Source organism: Lepidothrix coronata, unplaced genomic scaffold, assembly GCF_001604755.1.
Source record: "Lepidothrix coronata isolate B3197 unplaced genomic scaffold, Lepidothrix_coronata-1.0 Scaffold16, whole genome shotgun sequence".
NCBI classification, from domain to species: Eukaryota; Metazoa; Chordata; class Aves; order Passeriformes; family Pipridae; genus Lepidothrix; species Lepidothrix coronata.
The window spans coordinates 2,994,110-3,009,118 of NW_016690196.1; the positions used below are offsets into that span (position 1 = coordinate 2,994,110).

At 42.2% G+C, this 15,009-nt stretch overlaps 1 protein-coding gene across 3 annotated transcripts; it reads right to left on the reverse strand.

Annotated features, from left to right (window-relative positions):
• Positions 1–7,911: 7,911 nt before the first annotated feature.
• On the reverse strand, positions 7,912–14,238 carry DPY30 (dpy-30, histone methyltransferase complex regulatory subunit). 3 transcript variants are annotated; one of them, XM_017806845.1, is made up of 5 exons: positions 14,108–14,238; positions 13,554–13,627; positions 13,426–13,473; positions 11,466–11,608; positions 7,912–8,204 (listed from the first exon to the last, which is right to left on the reverse strand). In XM_017806845.1, the coding sequence occupies exons 2-5, from the start codon at positions 13,587–13,589 to the stop codon at positions 8,132–8,134; spliced, it is 300 nt and encodes a 99-aa protein (XP_017662334.1). In that variant the 5' UTR covers positions 13,590–13,627; positions 14,108–14,238; the 3' UTR covers positions 7,912–8,131. The 3 variants fall into 3 exon arrangements, with proteins under 3 accessions (XP_017662334.1, XP_017662335.1, XP_017662333.1); XM_017806846.1 differs by having other exon boundaries at positions 14,085–14,237; XM_017806844.1 differs by lacking the exon at positions 14,108–14,238 and adding an exon at positions 14,003–14,027.
• Between the last annotated feature and the right edge of the window lie 771 nt (positions 14,239–15,009).

Genomic DNA, 15,009 nt, shown 5'->3' on the forward strand with positions numbered 1-15,009 from the left:
GGCGGCGGCGGCGGCGGCGGCGGCGCTGCTCCCCCTCCTCCCCCGGCACGGCCCGGGCCCCGCGGGCGGAGGCGGCGCTGCCGGAGCGGCGCGGGCCGGGGGCGCGGGGCCGGGCGCGGCCGCGGGGGGGGTCCCGGCGGGGGGACGCGGGGACAGAGCCCGAGGCCGCCGCCGCCAACTCCGCGCCGGCGGGTGGGGGGGCGCGCAGAGAAGGAGGCCGCGGCCGCAGCTGGGTTTGGCCCCGCTCGGCTCCCGTGGACTAAGGGCCGCGCCGGCGCCGCGCCCCCATTGGGCACCAAAGCAAAAGCCTCGCTGCGATTGGCCCCCCGCACCGCGGCGGCCCCGCCCACCGCCTGACGAGCCCGGCGCCGCCTCGCGGGGGAGCGGGGCAGGGGGCGGGGCCAGGCGGGAGAGCCGGCCGTGGATTGGGCTGCGCGTTGCCGTGGCGATGGGAGCCGTGCGCGCTGATTGGCGGGCCGTGTCTCCGTGGTGGCGGGGCAGATTCCGGGCGCGGGTCAGGCGAGGGGAGCGCGGGGGGGCCAGGGGGATACTCGGCCAGGCCCGCTGGGTTATCTCGGGATCTCGCGCCTCCGCCGCTTCCCCGGGCCCCGCACGGGCCGTGGGAGCAGTTGGGGCGCTGAGGGCTGCAGGGACAGAGCATCGTTTCCCTAAGGCATCGCTATCCCCAGAGGGAACAGGGCGTTTGCTGGGCTGAGGCTCCCTATTTCTGAATCAGGATCCTTCCCGACGCCTCCCTGCCAGTGCCATGACGCCCGTGGCACCGTGGCATAGAGCGAGGGCCGCGGGAGTGCAGCCGTATGGAAGTCTCGTGTCTTTCTCAGCCTCATACTTCCTCACCCCTTTAATTTTATTTTTTTTTAATTGGTTTGGTGAATGGACCGCTGCCATGGAGACATCAGGCGTGGCCAGAAATAGCTAACGAGGCAGAACTGGAAAGGCGAGTGTGGCCAGTACTAAAGCGGGGAGGGAAAAAGCGATTTTAGCCGCTGATGTGTGAGATGCGAGCAGGAGGGAGAGGAGCCCCAACGGGAGGGATGAGGGGCCGCAGCCGTCAAGGTCTGGAGGCAGAGTGGTGCTTTGTGGGGTGGAACTGTATGGGCCAGGCCAGGAAGGACATCCCTCGCCTGCCTCTTTGTCATGGAATTCTTCAAAAAGTCCTCCAGGCAGTTATAAATGCATGCAAAATACAGAGGGTTTCTTTTGGTTTGTTTGTTTGTTTGTTTTGGTTTTTGTTTACTTGGGTTCGGGTTTGGTTTTTTTTTTACAGTAAAACAAAGGAAACTAGGGACAAAGGCATTGTTTGCAGTATGTCTTGAAGATAAAAAAAGGCTCCTGCTTCAGACATAATGGCTGACTGTTTTTTTATCGATGAGGATCCTCCTCTGCACTCCCAAGGCAGCTGAGGGGCACTAAGGACTGGAGTGTCCAATTAACAATGTTTGTAATAGGTTGTCATGAGGAAATGGGGCCTAACTATCTGAGCAAATGTCTAATGTTTTCACTGCTCTATCTATCCTCACAGTATTCCATTGTTATTTTACAAATAGTGTTTTGAAAAAGGTTAATGTGGATTATAACTGCTGCCTAGACTGGAAGAGCTATCCTACCTGACTGTTTTAACAAAAAACTATATTGGCAGTTGTGATACCCATTTATGCTTCTCAAACCTTTTACATAAACTTCAGTACTGAGAGTAGCTCCTGAACTGATCCTTCAATAAACTAATCCTTCAATAAAGTTAACTAAATGCAGCAGAGGATAAATTCTACTCCATGGAGAAAAATAAATGTTGTGATCATGTACTTAAAAAATGGGTCATGCCAGGATGTATTCAAGTTTTTGATGCACCACTGTCCCACAGTCCACCAAAAACAGTTTGAGGAGGCTGCTAGGAGGAACATCTTAGGGGAAGTGGAGGTTAAAATTATTTTTAATTATCTGGTATTCCTTTCTTTTATTTAGAAGAAGGCCTTTCATTTTCTCTGAGCATTTTCGCTCCAACGAGATTAAAAAATAAGAACTTCTGAGTGGTAATCTAGATGGTTTAATAAGTAAAAATTCTTTGTAAGTATTTTCTTCTGGGTTTCCTACCTTTATATAGTGTTTTTTTCTTCTTCAGCTTGCCTTTTAAAATTTCTTAAATATATTTCTTTTCTTGTTGCTGTATAACAGGCTTGATTCCTTTTCTCCTTGTGCTTCCTTTTTAAACTTCTTTCTCCCTTTCCTCATTAACTTTTTTTTTCCTTGTGTGTAGTTTTTTCTCTCCTAGATTAGGTGTAGATTAGGATGAAGTTTTTACTGGATGGAACATGAACATAGCATCCATGTAGATGCAGAGGAACACTACAGCTCGGTGTTAGCAGGTTACAGAAAGTACAGGCTTTTTTTTGCTAATCCTTAAGTAGTTGTATGTGCCACAAACACCATGGCAGCCTGGTGAATCCCTGTCCTTCTCTGTTACTGACTAGCACACAATACAGAGCCCAGGGAAGCTGGAGGACATCCTCCTCAGTTTCTGCATGTTCCTGAGAAAGCTTGTCATCCATAGTACTGCAGGAGGAATTTCTGCTGTTTCCACCGGCAAGGGTGAAAATAGGATTTTAATTTGTACCCTATCGCTGGTGGACATAATACCATTGAGCAGTGTTTAGTGATTTATGGGTTTATCTGTTTAAATTTCTAACAATCACCTCCCAATCATGAACTGTTTCTGTGTTTCAGGGCTGATGATGTGTTCCCTCAGTAGCAGATAATGTAAATGAAAGAGGCAGAAACAGACAAGCAGTCAGCTCTTCAAGAAGCATTTGGACAATGCTCTCAGACACATGATGTGATTCTTGGGGGTGGTCCTGTGTGGGTCCAGGAGTAGGTAGGTCCCTTCCAACTCAGGATATTCCGTGATTCTGTGAGTTAAGTAGAAGATGGCAGTGCTGGGCTTCCTAGTGCTCGGGATGTGGAGGTATGGAAGGGTTCTAGCCACAGACTGAGAAACTAGGCTGAGCTTTCAGTGCAATGCCGTGAATCATGGGTTAGGTTGGGAGATCCTCCTGCTTCGTCCGTAATTCTTCCAAGCACTGTTTGTTTGGGGAGCAGTAACAGGAGCACTTACCTGTTCAGAGCTGTTAGCTCTGTCATTTTTCTCTGATGTGCAGGGCAGAGCTGACACAACGCATGGACAGTCCCCCACGTCTGCATAACCTTGAAGTACAGATCACTGCTACATGTGTGTGTTTGTTGGCAGTTTGTTCCTTACCTGGAAGAAAAGCATGAAGGCAAAGGGTGGCAAGAGTGACTCACCAGTTAGCGTGTCCTTAGCATGCAGGGTTTTCCTCAAGTAACCCCCTGTGCCCATCTTGGATGACACATGTTTTCAGCTGGCCCAGCTTTCAAGGTCTGTTGCTCTCTCGGTTTTTGTTCCCATTGTCCTCTTGCACGTGGTTTATTTTGCATTCTTTCCTGTCATGCTTTTCACAATGCCCGCTTCCTGTCCCCCCCCCTTCTCAGGAAGCTGTTCACTGTTACTTTAGGTTTTTCTCTTTACAAACTGTCATTTTGCATCTGAGGAACCTGCTGTTCCAAGCAGTCCTTCCTTCTGCTGTTAAAAACAGACACCCGCCCCCCCAAACTTCATTGTCCTTACAAGGGGAATATTTCCGCTTCCTATATAATGTAATAGCACCTGAGATAATATCAGTGGGTAATTATTCATCTTGTAAATACTTCTTAACCACCCAGCAGCCTTTTATAAATTTAGGCTTGTCTCGGAAAATGAGTCTTACGCACAGTTACAAAGCAAACTTTGAAGAGAGCTAAAAGCACATTGGGAATAGGAATATGACACATTCCTAGTCACTGTTGCACTGTTGCACTAGCACTGATGTAAACTGCCCCATAATTATTCATGGTACATTTACATTTGAAGTCCTCACTTAAAACTGTATTTGAATGAGGAACATGAGCAGAAACGGTGCTGATTGTCTTTTCATCATGGTAAAATGCCTGTTTCTGTAACAGCTGGCATTCTGTATTTCTGTGATCTAGGCTATGTAGTCACTCTTAAAATGAATCCTGACTATGAAATAGAATAGGAAACACAAGCTAAGGCTTGGCTAAGAATAATTTGTTATGTAATTAGTACAATGATAAGAATATATCAAAACCTGTACTCTCTCAAGCGTGGTAGGCATAGGGATTCTTCTCATATTTCCTTTCTAGCCTACTGGTTTCAACTGCTCGTATCTCTCAGAATTTTTCAGATTTTTCATTTGTTTGAAAGCAGCTGTTTTATTTCCAGAAAGTCTGTTGGGGAGAGAGAAGTTCTTTTGATCAGACTGCATTTACAATAGTGACAACACTTCAATAAAATGGATAGCTCAAAGACATGTACTGACTTTGGAGAAAGTCCTTGATAAATTGGAGATGCAAAAAAAAAAAAGATTTGGCAAGTCAAACTGTGTTTTTAGGTGGTAAGAGGCTTCAGAATATGAGGATGTAGAATCCTTTGATCAGAATTGCTTTTAGTGGGAAATTCTTTCTTCTGTCACTGTTCCCTTCAAGGTAAGAGATAAATGTTCTCGGTAGAAGCAGTTAAAAAGGCAGATTTCAAAATACTCCATATGACTCATATATAATTCTTTCACAGTTACTAAATAGTAACTTCTGGATATCAGAGATCTAAAATAGTCATCTTGCATGGTATGCTGTGGTATAAACTAGGCATTCCATTTTATTTTCTGCTCAATTTTACTGCTATTTAGAGCATCTACTGACTCACCTAGGGTAGTGTGGAGAAATAAAAAAAAATAATTGTTCAAAAACCAAGAGATAATAGCTTTCAGCTACTTAGCAGTGGCCTGTCATACATCTGAAGTTGCCATTTTCAAATATTTCTTTAAGCTTTTTCTCTACATCTATTTTTACTCCCAAGTTAAATACATTTATCTTGAAGCCTTCAGAGCTGCTGTTTCCCGTGGAAAAATAGTACTTCCTTGTTTCTGGATTCAATTGGGATAGCAAGCATCTGTCAAGTCTCTTCACAGAATTTTCATTGGTTTCTAGTGGGGAACATTTAAAAGAAGTAAATGCTTTGAAAATTTGGACTTTATCATTACTTTTGTAACTGAGAACTGGACTATTCAGGTATGATCTGCTTATTCAGATAGTAACTTAGTACTTATTCCTGTTACAGAGTATTCCCTATGCAGCAGATCTCAACTGATGAAGCCAGTTTAACAAATAAAGGAAAATGGTTGCACTTTTCTTGTTGACTTGTCATACCTTTGCAGGAAGATTTAATTCTTAGGACTGGTGAGTTCACTGCTGCTAGTAACATTTAAACTTATTTTCTCAGAGGAGGCTGCCCAGAAAAGCTGCTGTAGTAAAATCTTCTAACATCATCCCCTTGTGAACATGGCTTTTTCATTCTTTTGAATTAAATCTCTAGACTGGGTGGGAAAACAACAGCAGATGACATGATGTACCAGTGATACCAGCAGCTGAGTAGATGGCATGCTGCTGGCAGGGACAGCTTGCCTTAGGACTGGTACTGATGCTTTGAGATTCTAGGTTGATGCAAGAGTTGTGTAGAAAGACAGAGTATTTCAAATTTTGTGCAGCTGCTTGACAAGTGTTACTGTAAGGTGAGAAGTCTGATTTCTTTGTATTCTGAATTCAGGTATGATGATATAAGAAAATTGCTCTGTCGAGGGAGGATTAATAGTGGAACTGCTTCTTTTTGTATGGTCTTGCACAAATTCTCAACATAGAAACCGGGGAGCAGCATAGATTCCCCCTGCTTTTAACAATTCTTTAACAGTCTTGCGAAGTTGTTATTTATGAAAGCTTGGAATGCCACTTTAGCAATAAAAATAGCAGTACCAAGTCTTTATGGTGTCTCCTTGTCTTCACTTAAATGTTATTACTCATTCCAGAAAGTCAAACCACTGTTGTTAAAATCCTTTCAGTATCTTTTAAAGCGTCATGATTTGATGGAGACTGTGTTCACCACAATGCAATAGAATTAGTAATCTCATTCCACGATTTTGGTACATTTTCCAAAATAAAACTTTTTAGGCTCGATTTTGGGTTTACAGACCTCTTTCAGCTTTTACTTGTTCCCCAATTTTACTGCTTTTAGACTGCACTAATTCAATGTTTCCCTGTTAGCATACTAATATATACGTAAAATAGTGAGAGCCTTCCTATTAGGAGTAATGACGAGACCTCAGTCCCTGCAAGTTTGTAGACAATTGAAAAGTTAATTTTTTTCCTCTGAAGAATCTTTCTTCTGGCCACTCTTACACTCATGTATCTAAGGTATTAAAGAAGAAAAGCTCTGTTAAAAAAAAAAATCTTCAGATTACCATAGGAAAGTCAACTACATGCCAGAGAACTAAGGAAAATAATTCTTATTATACTGCAAATACAGTGTGTATCTACAAACTGTTACAGGAACAAGTCAAATGAGAGAGCCAAGTCTCTCTCATGTGAATTTATGCATAATTACAAAAAAACATGCAGCCTTTTATAGCACATGGAGAAAAACCAACCCTCACAGCAAAGACTTTAATTTAAAGGTTTTAACTGCTTGCTATATTAAAGCAATTAGCTAAGAAACACTGAATGGAAATGATAATGGTAAGATGGCAATATTAGAAATATTTTAGTAAAAATTTAGGATTTTGATTAATTTAACTACTCTTGGAGGCCAAGTTTGCCATTTCTGTGACTGTCAAAAAAAATGTTTATTCTCCCAGTCTGTGAAAAACAGTGCTATGCATAGTCTGGATTCCAGTATCCAGTGCTAGTGAACAACATTATGTATGGTCCCTGTTAGAAGTGTCAAAAAACAAAAATGAGAATTCGGAGGGCTGTCAATAACCTAATGAGTCAATTCTACAGTCATAATCTTATTTTCAGAGCTTTTATACTATTATTTGACAAAATAGTGTTTTCTGTCTTAATTCTATCATTTTCTTCTGATCCTGTCTTCTGCTGCAACTTATTATATTGTATCCTAAGGTTTGTGGCCTTTAGCTCTACTGAGATTACAGGAAAAATAAACAAAGGGTCAGAAAAAGAGGTTATGAAAACATTTGAGAAGACCAAACAAAACCAAAAGACATTAGTAAATCCAAGGGGAAAAAATAAATCAGATTACTTGGTATTTTATCACTTAGATTAGGATTACCCTGGACATCAGAAAAAGACATCCAGACTCTTCAGCCAGAGGATGGTTGGTTACTGGAACAGGCTCCCCGGTGAAGTGGTCACAGCACCAAGCCTGTGAGAATACAAGGAGCATCTGGATGATGCTCTTAATCATATGATTTAGATGGTCCTGTGAGCAGGAGGGAGTTAGACTTCATGATCCTTATGGGTCCATCCCAACTTGATGATTCCATCTTTGACAGAGAGAAATCACTCCAGCTGGGAGTAGCAGCACAGAGAACTGAATTACAGAACCTTTATAAGTTACTTCAAACTTTATTCTGTGTTTCAGCTAAATCCAGCACACCAGTCACAGGAGATCAATGACAAATGCTGAGCAGCACATCTCACTAATGCAAATATGTGAAATGCTGGCCACTGTCTGTAGGTGATCTATTCAGCTGCTGGATCTTAGTTTGTTTTAACTAAACCCATTTCCTGGTGTTCTGAAGTAAGTCCTCTCCTCCCTACTTAATCAATACTTCCTCAAAAGAAATTCTAATTGTTCTTCATTTGTTTGCTTTCTGTTTAGGCATGTTGCGTGTGGCGGGATGCTACATAAAAATCCAATTAAGTTATATACATTTTCACCCATGTGATTCTCATCACAAATTGTTCCCCATTTTTCCATGCCCTCAGGTGACGTAGCCCCATGGAATTATTCAGACTTTCATCCAGCAGTGCAGTTTCAGTACTTTATTTTGAAAGTCTCTTAATAACTAGTTTAAAACAAGAGAACAAATTAAATGTAAAGTGTTCTTTATTAAATAACTCAAAAGGTAAAGCAAACTGTGCAGTTAAGAAAGACAACAATGTGGCCAAAGGATTTTTACAGCAGAAAACAAACAGCGGCGAATGAGCATTTCAGTCTAGCAGCCAAACTGTCCTCATTTTTATGGAGCTAATTTCGGTCTTCAAATTGTGACTTGTTTTTTAAAAGATATGCCGCTAGAAATTCAATGGGATTTGGCGGTCTGTAAAGAAAAAAAAGTAAATCAAAAGCAATTATTTTTTGTTATATGAAATTAGGTAGCTGAAGAACTAATCACCATCCCTTAAAAGAAACATAACTCCTCCCAAACACTTACAAGCATTGATTTAGGGATGACTGACTACCTAGAGTGACTCTGAATTTCCAGTTTATGTCTAATGAGAAAGTTTTTAAAAAGGGGTCTTAGTCTCTGTTGGTTCAATATTACTAAATTGCTACGGTTATATATCTAAAACTAGGGTATAGTCTGTAAGTATAAATACGGTATGTACACGATTAGATGTGACATGCATTTGCCTATTTCTTTGACTCATGCTATATAAAGTAAAACTGAATCTGTCAGTGCTTTTTTGCTTCATTTTCTTCAAGTGGTTATTGTGTAGCTTTGTGGATTAAAGTTGTTTTCATGGTTTCTGGCAACTGAAATAAACACAACAAAACTTTAAGTTTGAGAAGTGCTGTAACTTGCAAGTAGTCAATAATAAACACTTCTGATCACTGGCCTTAGTTTGTAATTTTTTTTTAAAAAAAAGGCTCCTCCAGCTACAGTGCATGAATCCTGCTAATCTGGATTTTGTCCACAGAATAAATGACAAACTTAATTTTTCCACATTGGGTCAGACAAAAGGTCTGGCAGTGAGCAAATACACCTATAAAGAAGCATAAAAAATGGAAGAAATGCACAGAGATATTTTTCTGGACCACTCTTTTGGCTCCCAAGCATGTACCAATTTCTGAGCTACCACCCTTAACAGTCCGGGTGGATTCCTCTACAGCTTTGACCAGTTGCCTCTTGAGCACAAATAAAACCTTAATGTCCTCAACCTAAGGCAAAAAAAATTATGTAGCTTAATTATGTGACCTGTGAAGGATCAGCTCCTTTTGTTCATTATAAATTTGCTACCTGTTTCACTTAATTTCATTATTGTATCAGAAGAGATAATAGTCCATCCCAACTCATCATCTCTACACTGTTGTGATTTAACAGATTCCTAATATATTCTCCCAGAGAAGTCTCTTTAGTAGATATCATCTATTCAAGTCACTCTGTAGACAGACAGTATTCCTTCTGACACCTTGTCACTCTTCTTATTTTTTCCCATTCAACCAGAATACAGGAGAGTTGGAATTACACATAATATTAAAAATACAAGAACATTATAAATTTAAATAATGACATAATGCTTGTTTTTTACCCCTTCAGTTTCTAAGTACTACTATTCAGAATTTATTTTTTACTAGAGCAATGCATTGACATATATATGTAAGAGCTTAAAGATATGTTTTCATACGGGTAATTGTCAACTCAGAATCTAACATTTTGTCACTAGCATTTGTCACTACCCTCCTAGGTCTAAAATTTTCTGTTATTGGGATTCAATCTTTTGCTTTTTGCCATAGTTTCAATTTTTCATAGCAGTCTTGAGGGTTTTATGAAATTCCTGTGCGATTACTTGCAATTCATCAACTTAAAAAAACAAACAAACAAACAACAGAAACCAAAACACCTACACCTGGTCTGTAAAACTCAGTCTCATTAACAAATTTTATCAGCCTCTTCTTCAAGTTGTTAAAAATTATACTTTCCATGATTTTGGTGTTGATCTTATTTCACCATGAAAATTCACTATTTACTTCTACCCTCTATTTTGTCCACTGAGTTCTCCATCCATATAAAGAGTTTTCCTTTAATCTCACAGCAACTAACTCTCTTTAAAAGCTTTTAGTGAATGGCTGTGTGAGAAACTTTTTGGAAATTTAAACAGACTGTATCATCTGCATTCCTCTTTACATGTGCTTGGTGACTCCTTCAATAAACTCTAAGACACTTACAACACCCGACAAAAAAATTGTGTTGACTCCTCCCAATTACTGGCTCACTATCCTGCATGATTTCTACTGAATTCCAGGCGTAGCCAACAGACGGAATGGGCTGTTCCCTGAATATTTTTATATTCCTTAGAAAAAGAACTTGGCATCCATTAGTTACTTTCCATTTTGATTTTAATCAGAAGATTATACAGCAGAGCTGATAGCTCAGTTTTCTCCCTCCCGAGGGGTTATTATGCTCCACTGAACAGACAATTTGACCTGCCAGTTTGATACTGTTGGATTTTATACCTACACATTCCCCAACCTCTTCTATCAATGGTCCAGTTTCACTCACGTGATGAGTCCCTGTAAAAAAAGCTTCTTCCATAATGAAGATTTAAATAAATAAAAAAAAAAGAATAAAGGAAAAAGCTAGCCTGTAACACAAGTATCCAGAGTGTAAGTGTGGGGTATGCACCTCACAGGTGTTTTATACTGAGTGTGCAGCAGAACTCCCACAGATGTCAGCTGAAGATCTGCACACTGCTCAGGTGTACACAGAGGGTGGACCTTCCTAGGTGCCTGATTTTGCTTAATTAGCTGTCTGTACCCTGCAGTTCAAATTCACAACTCCTTTTGAAGTTAAGACACTGCTGATGGTTGTTCTGACTGTAGGTGCCATGATGCCTTTATGGTCATCCATACCAGCTTTTGACTTTGTTATTTCAGTGAAACTGAGTGATGGTCACATGCAGTTCTACTTGCCACTAGCAAGGATACACTAAAAGGCTCAAAATTATTTTGGCTAAGATGAACAGCTGTTTGCTGTTATTGAAGGATACCCTTCTGTATTGACTGGTAAGAGATTTGGGGCACCTCGACAGCATAATCTTCACTCAGAGGATAAACTATCAGTTTGCTTCTTGCTGTGTTGCAGTGCAGGGTCAGCCTGACTTCTTGGAAAGCATTTTAATCTCCAACAAAGACGCATGTCAGACCTGATTTGTCTTGCTTTCTTTCAAACGGCAAGAACTCTTTATAATTTCACACTACAAAAATCTTCAGAACTAGAACAACTTCTTGCCTTACTTTTATAAGGTGAATTATGTGATAAAATTAGTAACAAAAATAACCCCATTTTTCCCTCCAAAACTTTTGCAGTAGCACACCTCATTGGAGGATCATGAATTAAATGAATAACTCTTATCATGCCAAATGCACCCAATAAGCATGATAAGCACCTCACTGGGGAACACATCCTGCACAGCCAATCACAGTAATTTATAGGTTCATAAACCTGTTGTAACGACGTTCTTACAACTACCAGAACAACGTGTGCAACTACCAGAACCATGTGCCTGAAAGGTGACGTACCGCCCAAGTTTGAGACCTACATTTTGCCAAGAACAGAAGGAACACTGAAGCATCTTACCTCTCTTTTGCAAGAACAGCAAGTCCCTGTAGCAAGATAGGTACAACTGTCTGATCCAAGTAGGCACGTGTGGGTAACGACTGAAGATCAACCTTCTGCTTTGATGTTTTCTCTGCATTTAGTTTCTCGTTTTCTACTATCCTCTGAAGTGCAAAAGAAAAAGTGAATCCACATTGATAATAGCAGCCACATCTACTTTGGAAGTACAAAATACCCATCTCTATGCAATTCACTGGCAATAACTTCTTTACATCTTCTAAGAAAATTTAAGTGCGTATTTTTCCTTGCACAAAAACCTAATCCAGAGGAGCCTTCTGTTAAATTCTTATGTCTTGGGGAAACAATGTTAGGAAGTCGACAGTTTTCTAAAACAGAAGACATCCAATCTGTATAATTATTTTTTCTGCTTTTGCATTCACAGATTTGAATTCTACACCACTAAGACACAAATGACTACTAACAAGAGCAGTTTCAATTACATGGTTCCTGTATGCATGTGCTTCTTATACAAAATGCTAAAAGCACAAGAAATTCAGGTGAAGTCTGACAAAGGGGACTCTGCTAAAGTTGAATACTTTGAGACCATGCTCTATTCAAGTACTGATGGACACATTAAAGAAAATGCTTCCATGTACTTTTTAGTCAAAAATCATCTTACACCATTAACTGTAGTTAAAAAATGATACCCTACCACTGTCAGGAAACCAAATGTATTTGACGCAAAGTACATGAATCTACCGATACAGGACCAACATATCTGGAGAGACAACTCATGAAAGATGTTTAAGAATAGTTTCTGCAAAAGCTTAGCACAGAGCAGGACCTTATAATGGAGGGAGACTGAAGGCTTTTGAAGGAATAATGCCATAGAGGTAGGATAGGACTGTCCTGCTCTACTCTGTGCTGGTGCAGCCTCACCTGTAATACTGTGTGCAGTTTTGGGCACCACAATGTAAGAAAAATATAAAGCTATTAGAGAACATCCAAAGGAGGGCTACTAAGATGGTGAGGAGTCTAGAGGGGAAGACATATGAGGAGCAGCTTGGAGGAGGAAGAGCATATGAGGAGGTCACTTGGTCTGTTCAGTCTGGAAGAGACTGAGGGGAGACCTCATTGCAGTCTACAACTTCCTCACATGGCAAAGCAGAGGGGCAGACACCAATGTCCTCTCTGGTGAATGGCACGAAGCTGTGATAGGGAAGGGTTAGATTGGATTTTAGGAAAAGGCTTTTCACCCAGCGAGTGGCTAAGCAATGAATCAGGCTCCCCAGGGAAGTGGTCACAGCCTCAAACCTGACAAAATCCAAGAAGTGTTTTGACAATGCCCTCTGGCATATGATGTGATTCTTGGGGCTGTCCTGTGTGGGATCAGGAGCTAGACTTTGATGACTCTTCTGGGTTTCTTCCACCTCAGAATACCCTGTGATTCTATTACTCTAATCCACTCTGTTACCAACAGCAAGAGAATGGACTGTATCTGCTCCTTCTCAGCATAAGTAATTAAAGATAGCTTGGATTATTCTGATGCAATTTTTCTATCGACAAGAATATGAAAAGAATCTTTCCCTTTGATACTTCCATAGAAATACCATGAACTCCTTCTATTCCCCTCCCTCTAATAAAAGTCCAGACGGCTTTTTTTGCAGCATAATAGATTATACAAATGTATATATATCATAGATAGCGACAGAATAGATAATGATCATAAGATACTTAAAAAAACCCACCATCTCATAAAAAGGTGCATTATTTACTTCAGAACCATTTAGTACAATGGAAGCAATATAACAGAAAATATATACAGCCATTTATGCAAGGGACAGGTATCTATTGGCTTGATTTCCAGCTAACTTTCTTGGGAACATTACAATTGCTGAAGTCAGACTCAAGACTCAATGTTTTTTCCCTTGATCAGGAATGTGACTTCCACTGTACTTTACAACAACAACAGCTTTGTTACCTCTACATTTTCAGTGAGACCGTATTCGGAATGCGGATTTTCTGGAACCTGTAAAATAACAGATGGTCAGCAAAGAGAAAATGCTCCTTTTATTCACGTAGCATTATACACATAAAATATTGCAATACCTGTGGCTGTCCCTCCATAATCTGTTCTCCCTCCATGATTTGAAAACTGGAATTTGCTGGAGGTGCAGAAAAATCTTGGAAAGCAATAAAAACACCGGTTAGCAGGTGAGATGGAGCCCAGTGTGAGTTAAGCGATACTGCATCACTTGGTTACTAATGGTTACTAAGGCACAATTACGAGAGTGCAGAGTTCGTTCCTCTGCGCTCCCCCCGCGCCAAACTTGAACGCGTTTTTCCCACACGCAGAGCCGAGAAGTGCCTTAAGGTTCGGGGCAGGTCCCCCGAACAGAGCGGTACCAGGACTGGGAAACACAGCATTCATCCCCGCGGGAAGCCGGAGACACCCCTTATCCTCCGTCCGTCCTTCCGTCCGTCCGTCCGTCCCACCCTGCCCGCCACAGCGCCGCGAGACCCCCCGTGGGCAGGGCCGGGCTGGGGCTCCGCCGCACCTCGGGCCACGTACGGCCACCGCCCCCGGCCGTGCCTCAGGCGCCCCGCGGGGGAAAGGTGGCCTCGCCACTCGGCTCTCACCGGCAGTCGGTTCGGGCTCTCACCGGCAGTCGGCGGGACTCCGGGACTCTGGGATCGGCGGGACAGCAGGAGCGGCTCCGCAGCAACCGCGGCCGCCGTCGCGAGTTGTTCTGACGTCAGCGAAGCGGCCGCGCCGCCACCGCCCCCCGGCGCACTGCGCGTGCGCGGGGCGGGGAAAGTGGGGCGGGGAAAGTGGGGCGGGAGCTCGGGAAGGGCGGTCATTCTTGGGTGTCTGGTGGGGTGTTTGTGGCTCTGACCGAACCTCTGAGAAACGCTGGTGCTTGGGGGCTTTGTGCTACAGAACTGTGCTCATCGTCAGCGCGGTTTGATGTCTGAGGAGCTCCCTGAGGTGGTCACGAAAAATAACTGTGCTAAAGTTAATGTGGAACTGAAAGTGGGGATTTGTTAGTGGCATAAGCTTCCAGAGCTGTGTAGAATGCGGTTTTCACAGCGATGACTGTTGGCCGTTAATTTTCTCTCTGTAAACAAAAGCGCGGCTGCTCAGCTTTGTCCAGGTATCGGCTTTAAGCATCCTGTCCCGACTGGAAACTGTCGGAAAATGAAAGAATCTGTTGCTTCTGTAGTTGTTGCGCTGTTAACAAATTGTACCGATGCTAGAACATCTGTGCCTGATTTCTTTGTTTTTATTAGGAATTAAATCTGAGGAACAACTTCTTTACATTGAGGGTGACAGAACTCTGAAACATGCTGCCCAGGAAGGTCGTGGAGTCTCTCTCTCTGGAGACATTACAAACCCACCTGGATGCGTTCTTGTATCAGCGGCTCTAGGTGACCTTGTCTTGGCAGGGACATTGGACTAGATGATCTCCAGAAGCCCCTTCAAACCCTAACAATTCTGTGATACTGTGATCTTTTTGTCTGGCAACATGGTTTGTGCTAGAGGATTAAAAAGGCCTCAAGAATC